The following is a 14,386-nucleotide window of genomic DNA, read 5'->3' as shown; positions in this document are numbered from 1 at the left end:
GAGGGACCCTCACTGGATCATGGGAGAGTGGTAGTCCTCCCTTTAGAGCCAGTGAAACTGTCCAAACCAGCAGACAAAAGACTGGCTGTAGAATTATGGCTCGTCACTAGGCTGCAAACAGCCGAAGTCACACTTACCACCAGGCAACTTTAAAGCAGCGCGGAAGAGATGGGGTGAAATTTACCTCTCTTAAATCCTAATTATTTTTTGTACCTGCATAAGCTGTTAAGTATTCCCTGTGGAGAGGGAAGGGAGAGTTTAGCCCTCCCTCCAGAAACAGCAGCGACTGACTACTCAGGGGAGTTTAAAACATTGAAAAAATTAACTGGATCCCAACCGGAATTTTATTTCCTAAGATTTGTGGACTAAAAGATTCTGTATTTTTCACTTTTTACTTTCTATTTTTACTGAATATCTGTGAGAGAGTGAGAGGGAGGGAAGGAGAGATCTTCACTAGTCTCTCTTAGGATACAAAAAATATGCAATTTTCATTATAATGCAAATTTAACTCAGTTGAAATCTGTGAACTGGTATACATAGAGGAATGCAGCTTACTTAATTATTTACGTGGGAAAGTAGCAGTGAAAATAAGTATGTTTTTAGTACATTTTACATGATATGTCTACATTAAAAACAAAGAAGTATAGAACTTTATATATTAATTGTTAATAAAGAGTAGAACAGATGCGGTTACATATTAAAAATTCATATAAAACATATAATTATAGTTAAGAAGACAAGAGAGGAAAACTATTTTCATTTGGCAAAATATAGATACAGAGTCTAAAGCAGGGGTGGGCAACTCTGGCAACTTTATGACCTGTGGACTTCAACTCCCATGATTCCTGAGTCAGCATACCTATGCATACCTATGCCGGCTCAGGAGTTATGGGACTGGAAGGCCACAGGTCATAAACATGCCATAGTTGCCCACCCCTGGTCTAAAGTACTCTGCAATGCTGAATTTGAAGTGAGAGGCAGGTGACAATGGCAGGGTTTTTTTGGCTTCCTCAGAGGGAACCAGTACTAAAATGATCCCCATTCCTATTCCAGCCTGCCATTAAACCTTTGCATGAGCTGAGATAAACTTCTAGTCCTAGCGATTCATAGAAAACAAGGCAGCTTTTTTGCAAGGCTGGAAGTTGACTTTAGGTACAGTATAAGATTTTCTTTCCAAGCCAAGTTCTCCTCTCTCCAAACTGGGGGAAATAACTTTTTTGATTTTTCAGCAATCACATGCTAAATTTTGGAGAAAGCCCCAAAGGCTACAAAATAAAAGGGAGGGACCAGGGGTGAGACAGACCTTCACAGGTAAGATACAGGAAGGTAATAAGGGAGAACAGTTTTGCATAGAGAATGGCAATTGTATAGGCCCTTTCGTTTGGAGTGAAAACTCAGGCTTTCTCTCTCATCACCCATTTGTAAGTTACATCAGTGAGCCAAATAGAGTGTGGATTCAGCAGCTGATAAACTGTGAGATGCACTCACAAAGCCTGGGTGCCCATAGGCAGCATTCCCCAGAAAAGGGCAGAGCTTTATCCAGGTGGCCAACTGCCATTTCTCTTGCATTGAATTTTGATCCCTGCTAACTAAGTGGTGCCTGGAATTTATTCTCATTGATCTAAAGGGTGTTTTTCCCCTAACTGTAATTACCCTGTTTAGGATTAAAAACGTTTTTTTTTTAAAAAACTTGAATAATCTTGCACTTTTAAAGAATCTCATTAAAAGAAAAAGAAAGGGAGTATTTTGTTAAAAAAAACCAAAAACAACAACCAGAGGTACAATAGCAGGTTGTTAAAATTCTATTTGTCACCAAAATCTGCGGGAATATCAATAAATTTGGTCCTATGGTACTGAGCGTGCCATATTTTATTGGTAATGAATCTTATGATGATTAAATATAAGGTATACATTTTATTACCAGTAGAAGTTTAAAAAAAATGAATGACAGAATTTTAAAAACTCAGCCCAATCTACACTGTTACAACAACCTCAGACACTCCTAACCTAAAATGAATCTCAGTGACTTTATTTGATTTACTTCTTACACCTACATCAACAGTCATGAATATATGGAAAAACTTTTTGATTCACAAAAACACATTGATCAAGAAAGATACTGATTAAAGGAAAAAGATTAAAGTGAAAATTGAGAAAACAGATGACGGGATTTACCAGAGAGAATATATAAAAAAGAAACATTTGTTTGAATATGTTTAAAGAAATAGAAAAGATTCTGAATACATATGTCATTCTAAGAGGGATGAATTCCTTAAATAATACTGTATGCTTTTTCCCCCTTTTTATTTTATTTCTTGATATAAGTAATATAAAACTTTTGAAATGGCTTAGATCAGGGGTGTCAAAGTCAATTTCATTGAGGGCCACATCAGCATTGCAGTTGCCCTCAGGGGGCCGGGTGGGTATGGCCAGGGTGGGCATGGCCTACTGGGTGGGCATGGCTAGAGTGCGTATGGCCTACTGGGTGAGCATGGCCAGCTATACATCATTCGCATCAAGGGTGCCTATGGGGGCCTGGGCAGGAGCGGGACAGATCTGAGGGTCTCTGGCAGAAGGAGGGTCTCTGGGCCAGGGCCAAGGCAGTGGGGGCCGTTCCCTCACTGTTTCCAGGATGGCTTCACGGGCCACATGAAACCACTTCGTGGGCCAGATCCGGCCCCCGGGCCTTGTGTTTGACATGTCTGGCTTAGATGAAGGAAATGTTTTAGATAATTAAATGTGTTTGAATTTAGGGAAATTATAATGTATAAAAAAGAAAACATGTTTTGAATAAGAGTTAAAGGAGCAAGAATACTTTATGGGAGAAACAAATCTAAATAAGGACTGTAACAGGATATAAGATGAGGCCACCGGAATGATTAGGTAGAAAAGAAATATTATATTGATGTGATCATTATTTCTAGGAATATTGGGAAAATCATATATATAACTGTTATTTATCAAAATAATAAGAAATGTATTAATTCAAGGTTTGCAAAGAAGACACTTTGGGGAAAAGGGGAAATCAACTAGATGTACTATGTGGATTATGGATTATAGAAACCAATGGTTAATGATTTTTCTTTACAAGTGTAAACCCAGCAAATGCACTGTTTACCAACTATTAAGTGATTTATATTTTTAAAAAACAATAAAATATATGGGGGAAAAAGAGAAGCAAAATATCTTCAAGGAAAAAAACAAACAAGAAAGGCCAGTTGCCTTTTGCAACGCACCTTTGGGACAACCCTGACCCGGATGACTGAGAAACTCCACAGACATTTACCAGAGCTGATGCATCTTCCTATCATTGTGTCAGGAAGTGCAAATGGTTGTTATTCCTAAGTTACAGAAAGGATATGTTTTTTCCAGAATTCACATGGATTATTTATATATTTGAATGCTGGATGTTATCAATATATATGATGGCCTTCTTCACGTTTATTCCTCTTAAAACTAGCTAGGTATATATTGTACTGCAGATAGCTCAAAAATGTACCCAAAATGGTCATGACCACAACATGACATGGGTTTGAAATAAGTAGAGCATAAACCTATATTACCATATTCTTGACTTGAAAAAAATAACAATTTATCACCAATATTCTTTCATGCTGGCTTTCAGCTAGAAACCAAATACTGCAACTCTGTAACAAAAAGGTATTTTACAAACACAGTTTATGATAAAATAAAATCTCTCTTCTTTATCACTATTTTCCTTTCCAGAACAAATTATCAGCAGGATGAACAGAATCATTCATCTGTGCTTGGCCTTGATAGTGTTTTCTCTCGTCAGCCATGGCCACCATGATGTCGATCATCACCACGATCATGATGACCCTCAAGCTGCTTTCAAGATCCAGAGCAATATTGCTCATTTTGCAACTGAATTCTACAAAATATTGTCTGCAAGATCACAGGACAAGAATATTGTTTTCTCACCCTGCAGCATTTCTATGTTGCTTTCCATTCTGTCATTAGGGTCAAGTTCAAATACCAATGCACAGATTTTAAAGGGCCTTGGTTTTAACTTGACACACATTCAGGAAGATGAGATCCACCAGGCCTTTCATGATCTTCTCAATCAGCTCACACACTCAGAGAAGGATTTCAAGCTAGATGTTGGACAGGGCCTGTTTCTAAAGGAAGGCATAAAACCATTGCAGACATTTTTAGATAAGATTAAGGAATTCTATGATGCAGAAATCCAAGCTACAAAGTTTCAGGAACCAAAAGAAGCTGAAAAACAGATCAATGATTATATAAAGAAAAAAACACATGGAAAAATTGTGGAACTAGTCAAGGATCTTGACCCAGAAACTGTCTTTGTTCTCACAAACTACATATTCTTTAAAGGTAACTTGCACAGGGAAAAGGGAAGATTCCATCACTAAAGGAAATATCCAAAGGTGCTATTGAGGCAGAGTAAAGCCTTTTGAGTTTGGTGAAAGAGGGGTGGAATTGCTCCAATTCAGAAAAAAACCCCCTAATTTCCAATCAATACAAAGTACATGCACTGAAAAACTAGCCCAGTACAGTATCTTATGTAGCTCTCATGTAACTACTCCACTCCAGGTGGTTGTAGGAAACAGAAACTATGTATTGTTTGTAACTAAATTATGTGGTTTTTCACTTATGTGGAACCATTTTAGGAATGGTGGTTCCAATTTTTTAAAAGCACCTAAGAACCCTTTTACTCAAAGTGTCATAACTGATATTATGTCAGAATAGTGGCCATTATTCCAATTCTTCATAAAATTGGATTATAAATGCAACTAAAATGCACTCTTGTAAAATTTAAAAACAAACAAAAAAAGAAATGAAAAGACTGTTCAAAAGAAGTCTGCTCGATATAAAATCATAGGCTGCACATCTCTCTGTGTGAATAGCCTATAGGTCCTTGCGGCTGTGCATATTTTAGAATGGGTGTTAAATCACCTTTGTTAAATCATCAACAAAAACTTAAATGAAATATATCATGGAAGAAGTTACACAGCCCTTTTCTTCTGACAGCAATACTGGACCTCCATTGCTTCACTGTCTAACCAGCATTTGCTGCAGATGTGCAGAAATCATACCATCTTCATCCCATCTTTGCAAATGCTGGTCAGCGTAACCAAATGAATGCAGAGCATCTTACTAATTAAATCATGCCATCTTTTTGCCTCAGCAAAGAAGATCACAGCATCTTCTTGGAGGTGAATCTAGTTCATCTTATGCAGGTACGATACTATTATTTAAATATCATTGTGGGTCTCTTTTGTTCTCTTTAGGCAACTGGAAGACTCCTTTCAACCCAGAGCTCACAAGGGAAGAGGACTTCTTTGTGGATCACAACACAACTGTCAAAGTTCAAATGATGCACAGGACCGGTTGGTTTTACTTCTATTTTGATAGACAGCTGTCTTGCACAGTATTGCAGATAGACTACAACGGTACAGCTACCACATTTTTTGTTTTGCCTGATCCTAAAAAAGAGAAGGAATTGGATGAGGCTCTGTCAATAAACACTCTGACGAAATGGGCAGAAAATGTACACAGGTAACCCTTATTTTACTGATCCTTTATTTCTCCATATTTAATATAGTCTTAAAGATATGTAAACATACTTCAAGGTCTGTGCATTCTGTGCTATACTCTTCCTGAAGCTTTTGAGCATTGATTTTAAGCTAGAGACCAGCAACCTAGGGCTGTGCATGTCTCACTAGTGTTTATGGTGCATCTCTTAGTATTGTCCCATGTGTATGAGAGTGGAATGTAGGGCAATATCTGTGTCTGCAAGACGGTGAGTGTGACATCATGACAGAGACCCCTCCTCCTTTGTATTTGCATTTATAAAAAACTTTGGGGCTTTGACACTGTGGTGACCATCTTGTAGATTTTGATCTTCCATGCAGCCACTGCAAATTAATTCCCTTTCTCAGATCAAATCGATCAAATAGATCACCTGAACTGGATCAAAAGAAGAATCTGAATCAAATCAAGAGTTCCAATTATAGGTAGTACTCACTTATGGTTCATAATTTGGACCAGCAATTCTATTGTAAAGTGAAACATCAGACTGTGCCTGATTTGTAACATCAGTTCATCAGTTCCAAATAAGGCTATTAGTCTAATCAATTTATGACTGTGATTGTGATTGCAATTTCCTGCCAGCTTCCCCATTGACTTTGTTTTTTGGAAGCTGGCTGTGAAGGTTGCAAATGACAATCACACAATCACCGGATGATCACTGTAAATCACTTTTTTTCTCCTTTTCCTCTTTGCTTGTTTAAGCAATCTTTCTACACTGTGATGGAGGGAGCGGGGTCACACAAGCTATCTCTTTAGGCCAGCATTCCCCAACTTCTCTGGCTTTGCAGACCAGTGAGGGAGGGAGAGGAGATGGTTCCACACGAGTGGTGGGCAAGTGTATGCAGTTCCCACATGCCTTCTGTTCATACGAATGGAGCTGCATGCATGCACTTGCCCGACACTCGCACAAGTGGAGCTGTGCACATTCGTGTGCTGGCCCACCACTTCCATGGCCCAGTTTTGAATGGGCCATGGTCTGGTACTGGGTCGTGGCCCATATTGGACACCCCTGCTTTAGGCAATCAGCAGACATGTCCTAATACAGAGAGCCCTTTTATAGGAACTACCTTGGACAGCCTCTATTTGGAAATACAACAGTAATAAACAGTGGTAAAAAAAATACTTTCTGACCAATGCACATATATCCAAATTTCTGTGCCTGACCACAAGGCACACCAGAATGAGAGTAAGTTTTTGAGAGCAAAAATCAGTTGCTGTTGTTAGTTGCGAAGTCGTGTCTGACCCATTATGACCCCATGGACAACGTTCCTCCAGGCCTTCCTGTCCTCTACAATCTTCTGGAGTCCATTTAGGCTCATGCCTACTGCTTCAGTGACTCCATCCAGCCACCTCATTCTCTGTCGTCCCATTCTTCTATTGCCCTCAATCTTTCCCAGCATTAGGCTCTTCTCCAGTGAGTCCTTCCTTCTCATTAGGTGGCCAAAGTATTTGAGTTTCAACTTCAGGATCTGGCCTTCAAAAGAGCAGTCAGGGTTGTTCTCCTCTAGGATTGACCAGTTTGATCGCCTTGCAGTCCAAGGGACTTGCAGGAGTCTTCTCAAGCACCATAGTTCAAAGGCCTCAATTCTTTGGTGCTCAGCCTTTCTTATGGTCCAACTTTCACAGCCATACATTGCAACTGGAAAGACTATAGCCTTGACTATACACACTTTTGTTGACAGGGTGATGTCTCTGCTTTTTAGTGTGCTGTCTAGATTTGCCATGGCTTTCCTCCCCAGAAGCAAGGGTCTTTTAATCTCTTGGCTGCAGTCCCTGTCTGCGGTGATCTTGCACCCCAGGAAAATAAATATGTCACTATCTCCATTTCTTCCCCATCTATTTGCCAGGAATTGAGAGGTACGGATGCCATGATCTTGGTTTTCTTAATGTTTAGTTTCAACCCAACTTTTGCACTCTCCTTCTTCACTCACAACAAGAGGCTCTTTAGTTCCTCTTCACTTTCTGCCATTAGAGTGATATCATCTGCATACCGCAGGTTGTTGATATTTTTCCCGGCAATCTTAATTCCAATTTTTGATTCATCTAGCCCTGCCTTTCTCATGATGTGCTCTGCATATAAGTTAAATAGGCAGAGTGACAGTATACAGCCTTTCCGGACTCTTTTCCCAATTTTGAACCAATCAGTGGTTCTGTGTCCAGTTCTCACTGTTGCCTCTTGATCCACATATAGGTTTCTCAAGAGACAAATAAGATGGTCTGGTACTCCCATCTCTTTAAGAACTTGCCACAGTTTGTTGTGATCCACACAGTCAAATGCTTTAGCATAGTTAATGAAGCAGAAGTAGATGTTTTTCTGGAACTCCCTAGCTTTCTCCATGATCCAGCGTATGTTGGCAATTTGATCTCTAGTTCCTCTGCCTCTTCGAAATCCTGCCTATACTTCTGGCAGTTCTCAATCCACAGTTAGAAATTCAGAGTTAGTAAGAAATTCACAAAAGGTGATCACCTGACTCCAGGACAGTGTAACTGTCTTAAGCATCTGAATTTGTTGTTGTTGTTGTTGATCATGTGACCTTGGGGATGCTGCAATGGTCATAAGTGTGGAAAACAGTCATAAATCACTTTTTTTCAGTGTCATTGTAACTTCAAATGGTCACTAAATGAACTGCTGTAAGTTGAGGACTACCTGTATTAACTATCGGATGAAACTACTTCAAGCTTTTTAGAAGTAACTGATGTTGTTGTTGTTGTTGTTAAATTTGGTATTTTGTTTGTTTGACTTTGTTAAATCTTGATGTTTTAGTTTAGTTTTAAGCCACCTAAACTCATGTCTGGGTGCAGCAACCTATAAATTCATTCATTCATTCAATCAAGTCTGATATTCATTTTGACAACAACGCCTGTTGGTTTTACTCAAATATTTTAAACAGATTGATAATGGTTGTTATGATAGGAACTAATATCAAGGTTTTCTCTGTTAAAAGTCAAGCTTCCATTTGACAATGATGGCTTTGTTATGGGTGGTGTGTGTGTGTCTGTGTGTGTGTGTGATTGTTTTACTGATTGTAGGAAATATTACAGAGTATACTTGTTAACTTTCTGATGTCTAGAATGAAAATGTCTTTCTGTCTTTCTGAAGGGGTACAGCAATGGTCTCCCTCCCCAAGTTTAATATTTCAGCCACATACAGCTTAAAGGAACCCCTCTCCCAGCTTGGTATTACTGAAATCTTTACTGACCATGCTGATCTCTCTCGAGTCACCGGGCAGCCTTTGAAATTGTCGGAAGTAAGTAAAACACTCATAATGATCATTTCAGGCAGGATTTCAGCAAGATGAATGCATATTTCACAGCAGCAATGTCAATGGGGGGAGGGCTATTTGAAAAGTCTCACCCTTGCAAAAAGAACTTTCCCTTCCAATTATTGTTTTGTAAGCAAAATATGTGCATCAGATTACCTTTCTGGCATCATTTCATGAATGTTCATCATTACAAAGAGGATAAAGATTGAGATGAAAACTTATCCAGGCTCAGTTTTTCTTTAAAGTAACTCTTCAAGAAAAGCACAGGCCAACTTAGAAAGATGCATCCATACCGAGCAAAACGGCTTCTTGCCCAAAAGACATATTAGACACAATGTTAGGATTATACTAGACACCTGAGAATATTATGAATCACACAGCAAAAAATGAATGGCATTGATTTTTGTTGATGCTCAGAAAGCGTTTGATAACGTCAAATGGAATTTTATGTTCACTCAACTTAAACAGATGGAATTTGGGGAAAGATTTATAAACATGTTTAAAGCAATCTATTCCAAACAAGAAGCAAAAGTAATCATAAACAGTGAATTAACAAATAGCATTCAAATACAAAAAGGCATGAGACAAGGTCACCCACTATCTCCTCTATTATTTGTTCTTTCTTTAGAAGTACTTACAAGAATAATCTGAAAAGATAAGCTGATTAAAGGACTAGAAACCAGAAAAGAGACATTTAAATTACAGGCCTATGCAGACAATTTAGTTTTCATGTTGGAAGACCCCTTAGAAACTGGAACAAGACTACTACAAGTGCTGGAAAATTATGGAGATGTTGCGGGGTTGAAGATTAATAAAGAAAAAACTAAAAAGTTAGTTAAAAACACATCTAATTTACCAGAAACTGAGCTAGTAGAAAAGATTAACATCCAGACATCTAAAAGAGTAAGTTACTTGGGGATCCAACTGTCAGCAAGATGTATTATACTTAAAAGAGAAAATTATGACAAATTAATAGATCAAATTACAGCAGACTTAGACAGATGGAAAAACTTGCAGCTCTCCTTTATGGGGAGAATAGTGACAATCAAGATGAATATACTTCCCAAATTACTCTTTTTATTCCAACGTGTACCAATTAAATTAGGCAAGGATTTTTTTTGAAAATTTAAATAGAGTTACATCCAAATTTATTTGGCAAGGTAGAAAACCAAGAATTAAATTAAAATTATTACAGGATGCAAAGGAAAGAGGAGGGCTCGGCCTCCTGAATTGGGAAAAATATTATCAGGCGGCAATATCGGTCTGGATAAAGGATTGGATATACCTAAGGAATAGAAGTCTACTAGCATTAGAAGGCCACGACATGCAGATAGGGTGGCCTGCCATAATGTGGGACAGGAAATATAAGGCTCATCAGTACTTCCAGAACCATTATATTAGACAGGCACTATTAGACGTGTGGATAAAAATTAAAAAAAAAACTATATAGAAATCCCCAATTGGCTATCCATATTACAGATATTCATGCACTCCAAATTCATAAACTTAGGAAGAGTAATTACATATAAAGATATCTTAGACGAGAATGGAGCCTTGAAAACAAGGAAAAGACTATTAGAAGACAGTATAGAGCTGGAATGGTGGGCATACTTACAAATACAGTCACGATACAGAAAAGTACCAGGGATAAAATTAGAGCATACACAATTAGATAAAAGATCAAATGATAAAAAAGATATATCCATATTTATTAGAACAAGATATGTTAGAAGAACAGGTAAAAGATACAATGCTAATCTGGAGCAAAAATTTCGGTTACAGTATAGAGCTAGATAATTGGCAATCACTATGGGATAGAAACAGAAGGTTAACGCTAGCCACTTCCTATAAAGAAAATTTATACAAGATGTTTTATAGATGGTAACTTCCCCCCACAAGGCTAGCAAAAATAGATTAAAAAAATCTCACCGACATGCTGGAAATGCAGAAAGCTTCCAGGGACCTACTATCACATGTGGTGGGAATGTATAAAAGCGCAAAATTTTTGGCACCGGATAAAAAATTGGTTGGAAGAAATATTGTTACAAAAAATTGATTTAAAACCAGAAACCTTCTTATTAGGGATTATTAATGAGAAACTCAGCAAAGCATCTTTTTACTTACTATTGCATATTTTAACTGCAGCAAGATTGGCCTATGCCCAAAAATGGAAAAGAAAGGAAACCTCTACTGAAGAAGAAATAATAAACAAAATTGTATCTGAAACTGAAACAGAATATTACGAAATTTGGAAAAAATTGTACAATTGGTTAGAGATAACGAGGAACGCTGAGATGATTATCGATTGATTAGTTGATAACACAAAGACCTCTTACTAGCACCTATATCAGGAAACAATTGAAAGATATTTAAGTACAACGTAGACAACCGAAAGATAGTTTATCAGAAAATTTACAGATGCTATATGTACATTTTGTCATACTCTGTCCCGTCATAGAATGTATTTTGCTTTTCTGTTTTTCTTTTTGTTACATAAGGTAATACTAATAGCAGTGCTGTAGCCAGGGAAGTTGAATCATGTCCACTTTTGTTTTTAAATGTACATTTAATAAAAATTTTCAATAAAAAAAAGAAAAAGAAAAGCACAGGTCAATTTAGAAAGATGCATCTGTCTTTTCCCAGAAAGACGCAGGAACATGACAGGGAAAGTGAAATTGACTTTTTAAAAAATATATGGAAAAAAATTGCAACAATGAAATGCATAGAATAGGAATTGCACCAACTGCAACGTATCTAATAATAATAATAATAATAAAGCTGGCAGGGACCTTGGAGGTCATCTAGTCCAAACCCCTGCTCAGGGGGTACCATTTCAGACAAATGGCTGTCCAATCTCTTCTTTTTTTTTTATTGAAAAGTTTTAACATACAATTTTTCCCTTAGAAAATCCCCCCTCCCCCACCCTTCTCCCTCCCCCCCTTCCTCCCCCCCCTCCCCCCCTCCCCCCCCGACTTCCCAGAGCTAAATACAAGGTATGTATAAAAAAAACAACAATCATAAACAACCATATACTAACAACCATAAACTCTAAAATCTATCACTCTCTAGCTTATATAGGATAAAACAAACCTTAGTAATATTAAATATATATATAAAAAAACTAATATAGAAAAAGAAACAAAGAAAGAAGCCTTATTCAAATATAAAACTTCTTAACCCTATACTTATTCTGGATAAACTCAAACCATTCTCTCCCTTCCATAATATAGCGTTCCTGCAAGTAATCTTGCAAATAGGCCGAAATCTTCGCCATTTCAACCAAGTCGGAAACCTCTAAAGCCCACTCTTCTATGGTCGGCAGTTCCTCTTTCCAGTACTAACCTATCAAAAGTCTTGCTGCCGTAATTAAATTCAACATCAACTTAGTAAAGACTGGACACATTCCATCTATTTCTCTTGTGGGTATCAAAAGGATTCACTAGACTAAGGAATTGAAAGAAAAAATCAACTGCAGTATAAATAGCAGACTCGTCTGACCTATCCATATTAGCAGGGAACTAATTTGATCAGGGTTGCTACACAGTTCCAGTGAACAAATGCATACATTTGGAGAGCACAAAATCTGTCTAAAACATTTTTTTGAAAGGACAGAGCACAGAACTGTGGTGATCCAATTTAACAATCCAAGAAACTCATTTTTGGATCTGGGAAGACTCTGGGCAATATGATTTTGGGAGCTGGAAATGGTGCCTAGAATGGCTATTTTAATCTTCAGTTTGTCAATGGCTGAATTAGAGGAGGCCTCATAGTAGCCCTGTGCAGTATTAGGCCCAGGCTTCTGCCCTGATCTCTCTCTACTTGAAAGATGGTGTTGAAAGCGATCTGAATAAAATAGGCATTAGTTATAAACTTTTCTTTGTTTAAACCAAAATATTGACCAACAATTTCACTTTTGGAACTTTAAAAACCATTCACTATTCCTCAATACTGTTTGATTCCAATAACAAATGGAGTTTCTTTGGTTCCTTTCTCTCCTTTTTGTCTTGAATGACTATATTTTACCTCTTTCTTTTCTGTTCGACCCAACATTTTTAAAAGTTGGCAACTATAAGATGTGTGGAATTCAACTTTCAGAAATTGCTAGGTTTGAAGAACACTGGTTTAAAATCTTTCCTAAGGAGAATCCAGAACTGACTTCAGCAGTACACAGGCTAAAATTGGAACAATACAAAGAAAGTGAATATAGTTCTAGTATTGCAAACTCACAGATCAGTGTAACAAGTTGTCATCATTTCTGAAATATTTTTCTCTACTCCAAATTTCAAACTTTTTCTTCCTTTCTTCTCAGGTTACCCACAAAGCTGTGATAACTGTTGATGAAAGTGGAACTGAGGCAGCAGGAGCCACTGCTGCAGAAGCCATCCCTATGTCAATGCCTCCAAGGATTAATTTTAATCATCCTTTTCTATTCATGGTTTTTGATAACGTGATCAATGCTACATTATTTGTGGGCAAGATGAAAAACCCAATGCAGCCATAAAAAAACAACAAAACCCCAGAGTGCATTGGATTTTGAATACAATTCAAAAATAAAGTATCATTGGAACATGAATTTCAAAGAAGGAGGGTTTTTTTCCTGCAAAGGAAAGTTAACAAACCAATTTGGTTCTTGTGTGAATCCTCATATGAAATGCATGGTTTGTAAATATAAAAAAATGAGGGAGTGCTCAGGAGGATTGTCTGTAGACCAAAGAGAAAATTGAATAAAATAGTCCAAAAAATATAAAAAGATATGTTTCCTTTGATAAACAAGATTAACTAGACCAGGGCTTTTCAACTGGTGGTACGTGTACCACCCCTTCATGGATTACTGCCTTGTCGTGGCGAAGGGGCTTGCGTAATTCAATGAAGCTATGAGCTATGCCGTGCAGGGCCACCCAAGACGGACAGGTCATAGCTGAGAGTTCTGACAAAACGTGATCCACTGGAGAAGGAAATGGCAACCCACTCCAGTATCTTTGCCATGAAAACCCTATGGACAGTACCAAAAGGCAAAACGATATGACGCTGGAAGATGAGCCCCTCAGGTCGGAAGGCGTCCAATATGCTACTGGGGAAGAGCAGAGGGCTAGTACTAGTAGCGCCAGAAAGAATGAAGCGACTGGGCCAAAGCCGAAAGGACGCTCAGCTGTGGATATGTCTGGTGGTGAAAGGAAAGTCCGATGCTGTAAAGATTTTTTCTCCATAGGAACCTGGAATGTAAGATCCATGAATCAAGGAAAGCTGGACGTGGTCAAACAAGAGATGACAAGACTGAACATCGACATCTTAGGTATCAGCGAACTAAAATGGACAGAAATGGGTGAATTTAATTCAGATGACCATCAGGTATACTACTGCGGGCAAGAATCCCTCAGAAGAAATGGAGTAGCCTTCATAGTCAATAAAAGAGTAGGAAAAGCAATACTGGGATACAATCCTCAAAATGACAGAATGATCTCAGTTCGAATCCAAGGCAAACCATTCAATATCACAATAGTCCAAGTCTATGCCCCAACCACCAGTGCTGAAGAGGATGAAATTGACCG

At 38.0% G+C, this 14,386-nt stretch overlaps 1 protein-coding gene across 1 annotated transcript; it reads left to right on the top strand.

Moving 5' to 3' along the window:
- Positions 1 to 3,743: 3,743 nt before the first annotated feature.
- On the top strand, positions 3,744 to 13,338 carry LOC308660797 (alpha-1-antitrypsin-like; the record flags this gene model as incomplete). The annotated part of the gene is made up of 4 exons (XM_081315406.1): positions 3,744 to 4,356; positions 5,274 to 5,541; positions 8,675 to 8,822; positions 13,147 to 13,338. The coding sequence occupies 4 exons, from the start codon at positions 3,744 to 3,746 to the stop codon at positions 13,336 to 13,338; spliced, it is 1,221 nt and encodes a 406-aa protein (XP_081171532.1).
- Between the last annotated feature and the right edge of the window lie 1,048 nt (positions 13,339 to 14,386).

This window comes from Vipera berus, assembly GCF_964194415.1.
Source record: "Vipera berus genome assembly, chromosome: 1".
Taxonomy (NCBI): domain Eukaryota; kingdom Metazoa; phylum Chordata; class Lepidosauria; order Squamata; family Viperidae; genus Vipera; species Vipera berus.
The sequence above is the reverse complement of the archived record's forward strand: the minus strand, read 5'-3'. Positions and strand labels throughout refer to the sequence as shown.